The 15,218-nt window shown below is 38.1% G+C and overlaps 1 protein-coding gene across 1 annotated transcript; it reads right to left on the reverse strand.

Moving 5' to 3' along the window:
- Window positions 1-2,046: 2,046 nt before the first annotated feature.
- LOC141814953 (EIN3-binding F-box protein 1-like) lies at window positions 2,047-5,346 on the reverse strand. The gene is made up of 2 exons (XM_074702913.1): window positions 5,134-5,346; window positions 2,047-4,746 (listed from the first exon to the last, which is right to left on the reverse strand). The coding sequence occupies exons 1-2, from the start codon at window positions 5,156-5,158 to the stop codon at window positions 2,804-2,806; spliced, it is 1,968 nt and encodes a 655-aa protein (XP_074559014.1). The 5' UTR covers window positions 5,159-5,346; the 3' UTR covers window positions 2,047-2,803.
- Window positions 5,347-15,218: the final 9,872 nt, after the last annotated feature.

Below are 15,218 nucleotides of genomic sequence, written 5' to 3' on the forward strand. Positions count from 1 at the left end.
ATAGTCTCACATCTAAAGTACATGGAAAAGATCATGGGATGGAAAGTATCTCCATTGGTATAAGACCTTTTGGGGAGAGCCCAAGAACAAAGCCATAAGAGCTTAGGCCCAAAGCGGACAATATCATACCATTGTGGAGATATTTTGATTCCATCGATACTAACACACTTGACATTCATCCAACAATGTCTCACTCAAACTCGGGAATGTCACTCAGGATCCGCGCTCTCAAGCACTCGATGTTTGTCCAACAACGTCTTATTCGAATTCAGAAAGGTCACTTGGGATCTGCACTCTCAAACACTCAGCGTTTGTCCAGCTTGATCTGTTTCAGACTCACAAAGGCCATTCAGAATCTGTGCTCTCGAGCACTCAACGTTCATCTAACAACGTCTCATTTGTGCTCAGGAAAGTCACTCGGAGTTTGTGCTCTCGAGCACTCAGCATTCATCTAGGGATTTCCCATTCGAACTCAGGAATGTCACTTGGAGTTTGCGTTCTTAAATACTCAGCATTCATCGATCAATTTCCTATTTAGACTCGGGAAGGCCACTCAGAGTCTGTGCTCAAGAGCACTCGATATTTATCTAGCGATTTTCCATTCGGACTTAGGACGGTTACTCAACAATATTTATCCAACATTTGTCTAGCTTTGTCCCTTTTGGATTCGGGAAGACCACTCAGAATCTACGCTTTCGAACACTCGACGTTTGTCTAGTAATGTCTCATTTGGACTTGAGAAGGTCACTCAGAGTCTGAGTGGTTGGTTTCTCGTCGGCTAAGGATCTCAAAGAGGCACTCGTCGGCTCAATTGAGCAAGGTTTAAGCCTATGTTATGTCAATTTAGGCACAAATTGATCGGCTAATCAATTTATTTAAAATTAGAGACACAAACTGACCGTCTGAATCATCCTCCTTACTCCCAGCTTGATCGCACTACTTCCTTCAAGTTCGAATTTGGTAGAGCTTCTAATCCACTCCCACGATTTGCTATGAGATATGCAGGCCGATAACTTCCGTTCTTCTGTGCCCAAACTAGATCTTCACCTGAGCTGATCTTCAGCCGACGAGTACCTCTTTGAGATCCTTAGACGTAGAGTGTCAATTGAGCAAGGTTGTTGTTTATAGACAGGAGCCTGTATAAGTATGTGGGATCAAACGTTCTACCATATTCTGACCAAAATGGAGAATTGCGATCATGCAACTAGGGAGATCAGTGACGACCTATATCACTTTTGGTGCAACTCAGGTGAAGACCAGCTCGAGTGAATACTAGCTCGGCTGAAGATCAGCTCAAGTGAAGACCTAGTTTGGGCACAGAAGAACGAAAGTTATCGGCCTGCATATCTCATTGCAAAGAAGTTCTACCATATTTGAACTCGATCGAAGGAAGTAGTACGATTGAGCCGAGAGTAAAGAGGATGATTCAGACCGTGTGTGTATATATATATAGCTAATTTTAAATAAATTGATTAGCTGATCAGTTTGTGTCTAAATTGACGCTTAAACCGATTGAAATTTAACCCTTTTTAACATTTATAGATATCTCACATAGAATTTACTAAAGTTTCCTTGCATTCTAGAAAATTCATTTTGATGAAAAATCAAATTATAAGATGATTTGTAATCAACTTGCATCTTCAAAATTAATGGTTTCAACCATTATAAACTTTTAAACACTCTAAGTAGTACGTAGTTTGATATTTCTTGTGTTCAAGAAGAGTTTATTTTATAAAAATGTTATGGCAAATTATTTTATAAAAGTGTATACACATTATATACCAATTTTAAGAGTGCAAATTAATTTATAAATTATTTTGTGCTTTTAAAATCAAAGATTATTTTGATCATCATGAGCTTCAATACTTCCAACTAAACTACTAATATTTTTAAATTCAAAAATTATTTTAATTAAAAATATAACCGTAATATGTTTCGTACATCTGCTTAGTATCATTATTATCACATTCAAATGATGCTGCACTACACGAACACAAAAACACTGAATCAGGTCAGAATTACCAACCCACAGAACCCAAGAACACATAATGACCACTATTACACAACTTTATTTGATTATAAAATAAGGATGCACAGATTACAGTTTTCCATCAGCCTGTAAAAATAGGATTTGGCGAATAAAAAACAACCAAACAAGGTTGTAATGGCACGCAATAATAGAGAATTATGCAGCCTAGCCAATCCCCATGCATTCAGGCTTCTGAAAACACTGTAAAAGCAACCAAACAAGACCAGCATTACAGACTCCAACAGACCCAGATTACACGGGACGGGACATACCCTCAGAGTGAAAGCAGCATTAGGACTGGCTCACCTGAAGCTCCTGGATGAGAGAGTTCACTCGACAAGCATTACCAATATGAAAACTTGGCTAAACCACCAAGAGAAACAGCGTATCCAGCTTCCTTGGTAATAAGAACCATGATCACAGAAAAAAAAGACACGAAGAACATGAGATAACTAGACTCGTAAGCAAAAAACTAGGACTCAGACTGCATATGGTGATCATCGTAGCCACGGCCAAAATAGAGGAAACCGGCAGACACTGGGAGCCTGCTAAATTTTCCCAAAAAAAAACAGAGTTCCTTTGTTAAGAACATCTGTAAAAATGATCGGCCATAGATCCACGGAGGGTGACCAAAAGTTGCAGAGCCCAAGCCCAGAGAACGATGGACTAAAAAACCAAACTGAAACGGACTTCTGTTGCTCATAGTCGGTCGCGCTGAATATAACGAAAGCTTGGTTATTTTGAAAGACTCCCTAGCACCATGCTTCTCTTCATCTAGAAAATGATATCACACAACCACAACCTCTCCTCGAGCAAACTGATTGCATCAGTGCTGATCAAGTGGCAGTGCTGCAGATTTAGACCCACTATCGACTGGCCCATGTTTACTAAGAACGGCAGACTTTTCTGGGTGATCTTTGAGCAGTTTGCAAGAGAAAGCATACGCAGGTTAAGCTGCCTTGCTGATGCCAGGATTGCCACACCATAATCACCTATCGTGCAACATGATAAATCCAGGTCATTGAGCACAAGACAGCTCTGTGCAATTGCCATGATGCTTCTATCAGTGATTTTTTTGCAACCATCAAGATTAAGCATCCTGAGAGTGCTTCCATGCGCCTTAACCAACGTAGTGACCAGGGCATCAGAAACATTAACGCAACCACTTAAATTGACCTCCACAATACCTACCTCAGAACTCTGGATCAGTGGAATAAGTGAAGCATCTGTGACTCCAGCTTGACCACCAAAGTCGACTTTCTGTAACCTGGGGCAGATTTTCCCAACCACATGTAAGCTAGCACTGGTGACACCAGGACAGTTTCGAATGGTCAAGGACTCAAGTGACTTGCACGATGGCAGTTGGGCTGGAGCAAAATCTATATCTTTGATACCCAAGCATCTCATTAGAGATAGTGACTTCAGCTCTGGGTTGCATGTCAGAAGAGCACCTAGGACACCCATAAGAGTTAACTGGTGGCATTCCTCAATATGCAAATTCTCAAGTGCCCTTGCCTTTTCAGTAAAAGAAACTAAACCAGCATCAGATAGGTCACAAGATTTGCGGACAAAGATCTGCTTCAGAAAAGGTGAACCTTTTGCAATAGCTTGCAAGCCTACCTCTGTAAGTCCGTTGCAATGGTTGACGGTGATTGATCTTAACTTCTGTAACCCACAAGTATTGCCCATAACCCAAAATCCCTTCTCCCCCACATTCTTCAGGCTAGTCAGAGACAGATCTGTTAGATTCTTCCCATATTGGCCAATAACTGCAAGGGCTAAGTCAGAAATGTTCAAAGCCTGAAGTTTCATCCTTTCCAGAGAAGAGGAGGGAGAAGAGACCAAGCTTGCAATTCCTTGGTCGCCAACTTCTGGGCAGTCTTTGATAGTAACATATTTCAATTTTGTACAGAAACGACCAACAACCTGAAGAGCTTTATTACTTATGCTTGAGGATGCCTCGATAGTGAGAGACATTAAGTTGGGGCACTTCTGAGCAACGGTTATCAAGCCCTTGTCTGAGATCTGTGGGCATTGGCATAGATCTAGCTTTTCCAACAATGGGCAACCATCAGCAATCTCTGCTATACCTGCATCAGTGACCAAGGGTACCATGCACATAGATAAGACCCGTAGGGAAGGGCATGCATGAGCAATTGCAGAGAGGCCAACATCAGAGACCCTAGCCGAATCACCTCCTTGGATGAAAAGCTTCCCCAGCCCACCACGGCTACAAGTTCCAAGTGCAATAGAAGCAAGTCTGATATCAGTAGCTTCCTCAGCGACCAAACGCCTGGTAAGAAATCCATTGTTCTCAGTTTCATTCTCATTTACAGGTACAAGATTGTTTAGGTCTGGCAAGGTCTTCTTCATAGATTTGACGCAAGGTTTCATCTGAGCAGCAAGCTCAGAAGAACGGATGCTGCTCAGAAGCAGAAGCCACCGCTTAGATACACAAGCAGAGTTGCTCCTCTCCTTATCTCCTGGCAACCGTCTAAGGATCTCAAAGAGGCATTCATCAGGAAGGGTGTCGATTGAGCGGGGTTGCTGTTTCTTGTCTGCAACTCTCTCCCCTACTCCGAGGACGAGTGGAGCAATGACCCTGGACCTCTTGCGAGGAGGGCCGTGACCATCAATAGAACGAGCAAGTGACACGAGAAATCCCTGTTCCATGAGGTTTGAGAAGAAAGGACCACCAGGGCAGATATCATCGCTGCCTGCAAAACCAACATATAAAATGCCGATCAGTTCCAGACATCGAGAATATGTAAGAACTAAGGATTGAAACAAAAAATTTGAAAAATAGAGCTCAATAGAAACAACAATCCTACAGTAGTGCCATAAAATCTTGTCCAATTTGTTTATTGTAATCAAATATTTCCGATTTCTTCTTAAAAAAATGAATTTGAAACAAAATCAATCAATCATTCAGTAACGAATAACGATTAGATACATGAATTTCAGCAACAATTCAAAGCAAAAGATTTCCAACATGTAGAACGCGATACAGAAAACCCAGGATCCATATAGATCCAACCCCAAACTCGACGATTTCCGACATACACACAAACAAGACAAGCTAGAAAGGAACACATAGGGTTTACCTCCGCAGTTGACGAGAGCTGCCATGAGTTCAGACGAGTACGGAGCAACCCCGAAGAGGCGAATCCGGCCACCACGAACCACACCAGCGAAAATAGCAACAAAGGAGAGCCAATCGAGGAGACAAACACCACCTTCAGATGAACAAAAATCTCAGAACACATCCGCAGAACATCTCCAGAAGCGCAGAGGGGAAAATTGTGGAGAAAGGAAGGGGGGAGGAGAATGGCTTGGGAAGGAACGGGGACGCGGTCTCATAAAAAAAAGACGGGAAAGAGGAACTTGAAAGCGACGGGTGATGGACGGTCAAGATGAGATGGGGAAGACGATCTGGACGATGGACGGCCCACGCGTGCCAAAATTTTAATTACGCTTTTGCCATCGGAATGCATTGCATCCGTCCTGCACAAGGAAGCAGCAAGTGGCAATTGCCAAAGGGGGATGCACGACAAAAGGCAGCAGAAAAATAATAACAACTAGACCTCAAATAATAATAATAATAATAATAATAATAATAAAATATTTATTACTATTGATTTTTTTTTTTTTGCATAATATAATTCTGCAGCTAAGTTGGAATAAAAGAATCGACGCACCAACCGAGGTACATTTAGGGTGGCCCGCCGTCCATGCATCTCTGCCTTTTTGCGTACAGGTGGGTGGACAAGTGGGTGGGATTAGACTTTAGGTTAGCCAATTGCCATTTCTTTTTTTCTTTCTAGCACAGTTTTCTTCTTTGTGAAAGCAATGCATGCACCTTGCCCTGCTTTGTCCCCATGTATCGAGTGTGAGTACGGAACATAAATGCATGCATCATAACTTTTTTTTAAAAATAAATAAATAAATAAATAAATAATAAATAATAAATAATAAAGAAATAAAAAAAAGATGCATCTGTACGCTGGCCATCGCCATCCCCGTTGCAACTTGCCGATTAAGTTGCATGGAAATTTCATGCGGCCTCGTCTTGAGTCTCTTATCCCGGTCCGTCCGCATGTGCATGCATGTTATTTATTTTTTCATGCTTTAAATTTTTTTTTTGTAATTTATTCGATTAACCTTCTTCCAAATTGTCGAGCTCATCGTGACAAATTTACCTGCTCCCCATGACACCTATGCATGACGTCATCATGACACCCATGCATGACGTCAGGCCTTATGAAGCTTGTGGACCAGTACGGATGCTTCGGTCTCTAGCGAACTTGTGGATGAGATTGTTGCGCGTGGTAAGGGCTTGCTCCTCTAAATTTGTTTGAGTTTATTTATTTATTTTTTAACAAAATAAATAAGGCGTCTCATTTTAGGCCGGTCTATTTTTGTTTTTTAAAAATATATTTATTTTAGATGATATTAATATAATAACTATGAGATAATAATGATTATAGTTATAATTATAATGACTATGCTCATGTAACTAATATAATATAATATCGATCAATATTAATTAGAAATAAATTATCAATCTTGTAGCAGTTTCAATTCGTTTATAACTGTTATAATATAATATATTAATTGGTATTGATTAAAGATGACATGTTATAATTATAATAAGTATGATTGCGTAATTGATACAATATTAATATAATAATTGATATTGATAAAAATAAATTGTCTATGTTATAGCAATTAAGATTTATAATTACTATAATATAATAGGTCAGAGATAAAATATTCATATTGTAATTATTATGGTATAATATTATTAATATTGATCATAATTGAAGTATAAAAATGATTATACTGTAGTAGTTATAATTAATAACTATTACAAGAACATTAAAAATAAAAATATTTTTTTGGAAATAAAAATGTGCTAAGGTGGGATATGACCAAAAATCAAGAGAACATTCTTTTTTATTAGAATTGTTAAAAGGGGCATGCCTTTTTGATTTATTATCAAAAGGGCGCTCTATCTCGCTTCTGTACATTTTACTTTTCAACTTCTGTAATTACTTTTATTTTTATTGTTATTGCAGCAACTATGATTTTATAGTCGCTATAACATAGATACTTTGACTCTGATTAACATAAATGTAAAAGTTATAATTCATAGCTACTACAATATAAATACTTCAACTCTAATCAATACTAAAAAATTGTATTGTAGCATTTCATCTCTGGTTAATATTATGTTGTAATAGTATTTCAATTTTGATCAACACTAATAACACTATATTGTAGCAATTGTAATTCATAGTTCTTGTAATATAAACATTTCATTTGTGATCAACACTGGTCAACAATAATCAACATAGGTTAATATCAAATTATAATAATTATAAATTGTAATTGCTACAACATAGATTAATATCCTTTTTTAGGTTTTACCTAATTTTTTTTATCAATTTTTTAATTTTGAATTAAACTTTATGTAATTAAAAAATTATTAGAAAATATTTTAGGAAAAAATTAATGGGTAAAAATTCTTCATTCAAATTTAGCCCTGCTCATTTTAATGTACAAGTCAATTAATCAACCATTGAAAATATAAAATTTAGAAAGACTAAAAAGCTATTAATTAATTCAATGTAGTTTTAAGAAGTCAATTTGAACTTTTAATAAATTGTAATTTAAAATAATATGTATACAATTTCAAGAAGCCAACTTAATTTTCAACAAGAGGTAATTTTTCATAATTTCTAAATAAAATAACTTTAATTTCCAATCAACTTTAATTTCTAGAGTATTTTTTTTAAATTAACCCAACTTTATTCTAAAGCAACTCAAATTATCCTTCACAAAAAGTTTTTTTTGATAAATATGTCTAACTATACAAACGTTTGTTATATTAATAATATTTTCAAAAAATTTTACTCGAATAAAGTAATGTTGAAGCTCAGTATAATTAGTTTTTGCATGACATACAAAATCATTTGCAAAATTTGATAACATTTTAGTTATCTCCAAAAATAGCAATTGGAATATTTAGATCATCAACTCTTTATAGTCATACTAATTCTTCAGCAATAAGTGTAATAACTTTGTACTTTGCTTTAGTACTCGATAAAGACTGAATTTTATCTCTTGCTACACAAAAAAATTTGAATCATGAAATAAAAAAACATAACTTGATGTACATATTCTATTATCCAAATCTCCAACAAAGTTAGTATCTATAATATCCAACTAAGGCGTCATTAATCTTCTATTTGAAGAATAGGCTCAAGTATAAAGTTGAGTTCACATATTTCAAAAACTTTCAACTTCTAAGTAAAGTTTTGGTTAGTGCAATCGACTCCTGGTCAAGATTGATCAAGTTCGAGTTGACTTAAGTTGAAATTTTGATATATGATCCATATGTAAGTTGATTGAGCGAAGAGTCAAGTAGGTTAAGATTGACCGGATACTTGACAAGATACAGAAAGTCTAAGTAGATTATGGTTGATCGGACATTTAGTGATCGGAAGTTCAACAATGAGTTGTCATGAGACGGAAAGTCCAATAGGTCACAGTTGATAGGACACTTAATGATTGAAAAGTCCAACAGGGAGTTGACATGAGACATGAAATCCTAGTAGCTCAAGATTGATCGAATGCTAAACAATAAGGATGTCCTGATAGATTAAGGTTGATCAGATGTTAAGCAACAATGAAATCTCGACAGATCACGGTTGATTGAATGCTAGATAACAATGAAGTACTACCAGGTTAAGGTTGATCAGATGTTAGGCAATGGAAAGCCTTAGCGGGTCAAGGTTGACTAGATGCTGAATAACGAAAATCCTAATAGGCTGAGATTAATCGGATACTAGGAAAAATGAGAATTCGACTTTTATAAGACTGAAATATAGGTATTAGTCGATTGATAGAGTTTATCAATTAACTAATGGTAATGATGAAAATACTTTGCTACAGTAATGCTACAATACTATTTTACTACGAGAATATACAATAATCGATTGATGGGTTGCATCGATCGACTGATGACACTTTAGTAACATATAGAAGCTTCTAAAATCGACTAGAAAACTCAACTGATGTCATTAGTCGACTGATGACACTATAATAACAACAAACAAAAATTGATTAGAAAACACGATTGATGACATCAATCGACTGATGATGGATATTAGTTGATTGATGTCGATTAGGAATCGAACAAAAGCAAATTGATTCGACTACGAGATTCGACTAATTAGGCAATAGTCGACTGATGTTGAGATCGATGGAGCCATTAAGCTTACAGATTAAAGTAACATTCAAATATACAATGGATCAATCAACCAATGGGTAAGATCAATTGACTGATCTATAAAAATTAGCCCCCCGTAAAACTATAAAAGAAAGGTTTTGAAGAGATTTTCGATATTAATTCTTGAGAGGTTAGAGGTGAAGTGATGTACTGTATTTTCTACCATCAAAAGGCAATCCAAAGTGACAAAGAAGCGTTCAAAGCAAAGTTATTATTATAAAGTTATTTTACTTTTATTTGTGTTTGCATTTATATTCTTGTTGCATTTGTTGCAAGAAATCATTTGTAAGAGTTGTCTTTGCCTCATAAAGGCATATAAGAAGGAGAAGGATAGTAGGATAGTTGTTAGGACTAGATCTTGGACGTAGTTGCCTTGATCAATGATGTTGTGCTTATGACATCAAGTTTGATTCTGATTTTCTGCTACGCATTCAAATGGCTAGCACGAAATTGAGATGAAGTGATTGAATCTATTAAGCTATTTGCCTCCCCTCTAGCTTGCACCGATCCTAATATTTTTCATGAATGATGCAACTCGGGTAAATCCGATCGAGTCATCGCTGTATCATGTTCCTGTACACTAGGCTGATGTCCTCTGATGTGGTAAGTCTGGCCCGGTCTCGACGTGGTAGGGTAGGTCAACAGGTAGTCCAATCTGGCCGGTCCCAGGATCCACGGTCAATGTTGTCCTAGGAACCCCGGCCTAGCTATCTAGGGAATAGTCCATCCGATCTGTCCAGATAAACCTGCTTACCCGACCTGTCGGGTCTCAATCAGTTTACCCGGTTAAGCCCGACAAAGGCTAATCCAGGGTAAACGCATCACTCCAATATCAACACGCAAGTCCTTTAATGATCAGTCTACTTAGCTTAACCATATTCATCGATTTACCCAGCCTGCACAGGCATTTACTCCGTTTACCCGGGTAAGCCTAATTAGCGTCGGTTCCGGGTATCCGCCTCACTCCAATGTCGTCGCCCGGGTCATCCATCGCTTAGCCTACCCTAGTTTACTCAGTTTGCTCAGTTCTCTCAGGCCATTCAGCCTGCCTGGCCTGCTTGTCACGACGCTTCATTTACCCGGTGGATCCCCAAGGTGGTCGGTCCTGGGTAACTTGCCTCGTTTTACTATCAGCAATCAGATCACTCAGACTATTCAGTCTACTTGGTCTGCTCGACCATCTAGCTTGCTCAGCTTACCCGGATAATCCCGGCCATCGTCGGTCCCGGGCATCCCCTCCCACTCTGACATCAATCCCGGCTCAAGTCTCCTAAGCTAACAAACAAATATAATGCAGATAATCAAGCGTGTGAATTGCCGTACAGTGGAAAAGCTATGGTTATGTCTACACACCTCACTTCGTCATTGTTGCCAACTTTCTACTCACAGCTAAACGACAAAGGTGAAGTACAACATCCAGCCGCAGAGGAGTTATAGGCATATCGTCCCTGTTTCCTAGATGCCGCCCTACCGACGTAGATGTCAGTAAAGTCCAGGTTTTATTCCCCCGGATACCACCATAGCCTGCTCCCCTGACAAATGGAATGTTTGCCTCGTAGGTATATCAATTTCCATGCAGGTACGAGTTCTCTCTCTCGACTCTCGTATTCTCACAACTACTACTGCTATTCTTTCTTCCTCCATCTTCGTCGGAAACTGACTTGAGCGTCGAAGTGGCCTGTCGGGACTCCCCAGCACCAGCTAATCCGTTTGTTTGTGGTGATCTCGCAAGTCTCCTTCCTACCAGGACCCGCTAAGGTTGAGGTGGTATTTCCTTGACCGGTGGATTGACTGTCGTCCACATTTGACCGAAACACCCTCCATAGCGATAAGGTCCCATCGGGCCCCGACCTCCTCTACCCATGCGATCATAGTGGTATTGGGATGACGAGGAATTTGGTTAGGTGAGCTCTTTCTAACCTCGACCTTCGGCAATCCCTGATGCCAAATTGATCAGCGAGGTTGTTTACTCGGAAAGCGATATTGGACTAACAACTAGACAACACTAAGAGTACGGACCAATAGTTGTCGCCCCTAGTGCAATGGTTTGCTCATGTAGTTGGCTAATGGATGACGCTTCCCTCATAGTTGTCCATGTATAATCAAGTATATATAAAAGATTGCCCAAATCCTTTTGTATAAAAGGACACCATCAATGGAGATTGCCCAAATACAATAGCATGTCCAATTGAAAAGACAATATCGAACCTTATTATAGTCAAGTATAAAAGGATTTTCAATAAGAACACAATAAGATTTAGAATTATATTTATGATTTAGGAGTGATCCTTCTTGGTGCCTTAGTTTATGTTTGCAACCAACTAAATAGTTTTAATTGTGTGATAAAAATTTATTCTCTATATTCATTACTTTTATAAAAATTTGATGCAACTTCCCTAATTTTTGATGCCAAATCTTAATTATAGCAAGCTAGGCTAGAAATTTTTGTGACTTTCACTTAGTCATTTCATGCCATTATCATATCATTTATATATATATGTGAACAATTATATGTAGATTTTATATTAAATAAGTTAGAGTCCCCAGGGTCATGGTGCCGCGGTAGGATATCTAGGTTGTCACCCAGGCACCCGCGGTTCGATTAGCTACAGTATATTTGCAGGAATTTTCCTTCAAATGGGGATCACAATCAAAGGATGTTGGAGCATCTGGGTTGGCCGCTGCATGCGCTTCCCGATTTACCCTGGTGGCCGGTGGGAAACTTTCGTGGGACCGTGCCGGTCACTCCTAGGGATTGAGTCAATGCGACTGACTGTGGTTTATCATTTTTTATATTAAACAAGTTAGAATATAAATTTAATGCAACATAATCACAAAATTATACTTACCATACTAAGAAGTGCATTTTTCATACTGCCATGTGAGTGAAGCTTGCATAAGCTGATTGATTGATTGATTGATGATGGTGATGATAATGAGAATTCGATCCACTTGGAGACCACATGCTTTCTTAGTCGTCGACCATGTGTTCGCTGACCTCTTCCTCCAGAAGCCAACTGCACCAGACTCCCAAAACCTCTCTGCTCACAAGTGGGCAAAAAATTATAAGCTATACTATTGCAACTAGCAGCCAAAGTATCCACTTAATGATTGTTTGGAGTTAAAAGTACTGTCAACTTTTTCAGGTATTTAATTTGTATCAGATATAAGAATTAAGATGGATTTGATATCTCAATATAAATGTCTTTATTTCGATATATTTGTCATGCTGAATAGTGTTATCATATATCGTTAAGACATGCCATATCAAAATATTTTTTTGTGGAGATTGTCTCCGATTAGGTTACCAGTTGCCTTCACGTAGGCACATATTCACACTGTCAAAAGTTTCTCTATATAATTAAATTGCAGGAGGTGAGTTCAATTCTACGGGAGGCAAATAATTTAAGCTCTTGGCATGTCGTCTACAAAGGTGCAGTTGAAGGGGAGGCGGCCGCCGCCGCTGGCTCTTCGTGATGAGTCGCACAAGGCGCAGAAGCCCCAGCGGAAGGCCGTCGTCGTGTACCTGGTGTCGCCCAATGTCATCAACGCCGACGCCAGCGAGTTTAAGGCGCTGGTGCAGAGCCTGACAGGGCTGTCGTCGTTGCCGGCGGCCGCCAAGTCCGCCGGAAACTTTCCGGTGAGGGTGAAAGCCCGAGGGGCGAACCGCTCCGACGGTATGTCGACGGGGGCGTCGTCGCCCTTGGTCGGAACTCCCCCCTCGTCGCCGTCCTCGCCTGCGCTGCCTGCCCTGTTCTTGCATGACCTGAGCCCTCCATGCTTGTGGCCAGGGGTTGCCGGAGACGGAGTTCCGATCGATGAGTGAGGAGTTGGAGGATTGGGGAGGCATTATTAGTGTAGAAGAACAGGATAAATCTAAAGAGTTGAGAGGTTAAAAGGTATTTCTAATTTTAGTTCATTTGAGAATTTTATAAAACAGTTGAATTCAATATAAATCTCCAATTAGATTTATGTTGAACAAAGTTGTTCTATGAAATTGTCAAATGGATAGAAAATTATGGAGTGTAAATTTAGTTGATAGGGAGCATTTTACATGCATGTTTAATTAAAGTGTTTAATGTAGAAATTGTGAACATGATAAACACGGTTGATCATCTTCTTTTTCATCTTCAAACATTTGAACTAAATATCCTTAATTTGAGTGATCATATACAAGGTATTTTTTCTAAAATTTATTTACGAATCTTAAAGTGGTTTCTTATATATATATATATATATATATATATATATATATATATATATATATCTCAACTATTATATATATATATATATATATATATATTTCATCAATTTTGTTTTAGTATTGTTGTATTAGTTTTGACCAACACTAATGTAATATAATACAGTTTTGATCCAAACTGTTACAAACTGTTAGTATTAGGACACTTTTATCAGAACAGTTTGACAAATTTAATAAATGTTAGAATAATTTTGATTGATGTTAAAAAAGTTTTGATCAAATATTGAAATATTTTGACCAAAATTACTTGAACAATTTTACTTGATGTAATAGGAATTTTGCTTAAAATTACTATAATAATACTAGAGCAAGGGTATTTTTGGTATAAAAAAAGATAGGATGTCTTTTTAATATTTATTTAACATGAAATGCTTTTTTATGATAATAAAAATAAAAGGTATCTTTTTAAATTTTGCCATATATTGTATGAGCAATTTAAATTATATTATAAATGTTACTAAATTATATGATGTAAGTTATTAAATTAAATTTAACGTGTTATAAAATTATATCATAAATAGTATAACTACACTGTTATTAGAATTGAATCTTAGGTGTACTATTAAATTCTAATAGTGGAGAGTCGATTGCCGCCTAGACAACCATCACATATTATAGGGGAGAGCCTTTAGCAGCCCCCGGGGCATAGTTGAGTTGGTTACGACGCAGCAGAGTTGTAGAAGAGGGCAAGGCTTCGAATCCTGGCGAAGTCAGGCAATGCCCTCCTGTGTCGTCACCAACTGCAGTTTCTCGATTTACCTCCTCACAAATGGTCGGAGACCGATCATTTGAGACCGCTAAGATGGCGGATTCCACCTTTATGCAGAAAAAGAGGGGAGAGCCCTTAGCAGCGACATCCTTATATATGTCATCCAGAACGGTCCAACTTCTATAAAACTCGAGAGAGGAGTCAGAATGTTTTTTAGATTTTTCGTTGGGTCATAGAGCCCTTGCCTCTGTACCTTCAACAAAAGTACAAAATCATCAAAATTGGTAATGAAAATTCCCTTAAGAATGAAGATAGAAATGATGTGATTGTATGAATAAAATGCTACAATATGGAGAATCCGTAGAGAAATTTTCCTTGCGACTTCAACCCTCACATCTTTGACTTCATCGTCTTTTGTTCATTTTCTTACATACGGTGTTAAAATATTCTAGTCTAAGAAATCTCACTGTGATGATGCGGTAGCAAAACTCCCCGAACAACAAAGAGGGATGACGTTGTAACATTTTCTTTGGTTTCTTCTCGTGATATGGCGTAGTCGATCAATCATGAGGAGAATAATGCGCGTCAAAGGATTCACTGGGAGTTACCCTCATTAGGTCTCTCTGATGCCTAAGTCATCATAGAGCCTCAAAAGAGTATAATAAAATGATGAAAGGGAGTAAAGAATGGAGTAAAAGTATGACAGTAGATGAGATTAGATGATGATCACATATCAAGAGAGTCTTCCCCTTATCTTATAGAGAGAGAAACTCAAAGGACACACTTCATGGAGAGAAGTTCAAGGGATGTACCTCCTTAAAGGGCATCATCATAATGTCATGCCCCTTCATGTTGATAGCCGTTGTGTCCCATCATGTTGATAACTATCATGTCCCTTCATGTGCAAAGAAGTCGACAGATCGAC

This window comes from Curcuma longa, chromosome 21 (assembly GCF_044706935.1).
Source record: "Curcuma longa cultivar G26 ecotype Majalengka, Jawa Barat chromosome 21, ITB_CL_G26_1.1, whole genome shotgun sequence".
Taxonomy (NCBI): Eukaryota; Viridiplantae; Streptophyta; class Magnoliopsida; order Zingiberales; family Zingiberaceae; genus Curcuma; species Curcuma longa.

Excerpts from the sequence above, each read along its gene's own strand:
- LOC141814953 (XM_074702913.1), bottom strand. The coding sequence starts at position 5,158 with ATGGCAGCTCTCGTCAACTGCGGAG. Across the intron at positions 4,747-5,133 it reads AGCTCTCGTCAACTGCGGAG|GCAGCGATGATATCTGCCCT; the intron begins GTAAACCCTATG and ends TTGGTTTTGCAG.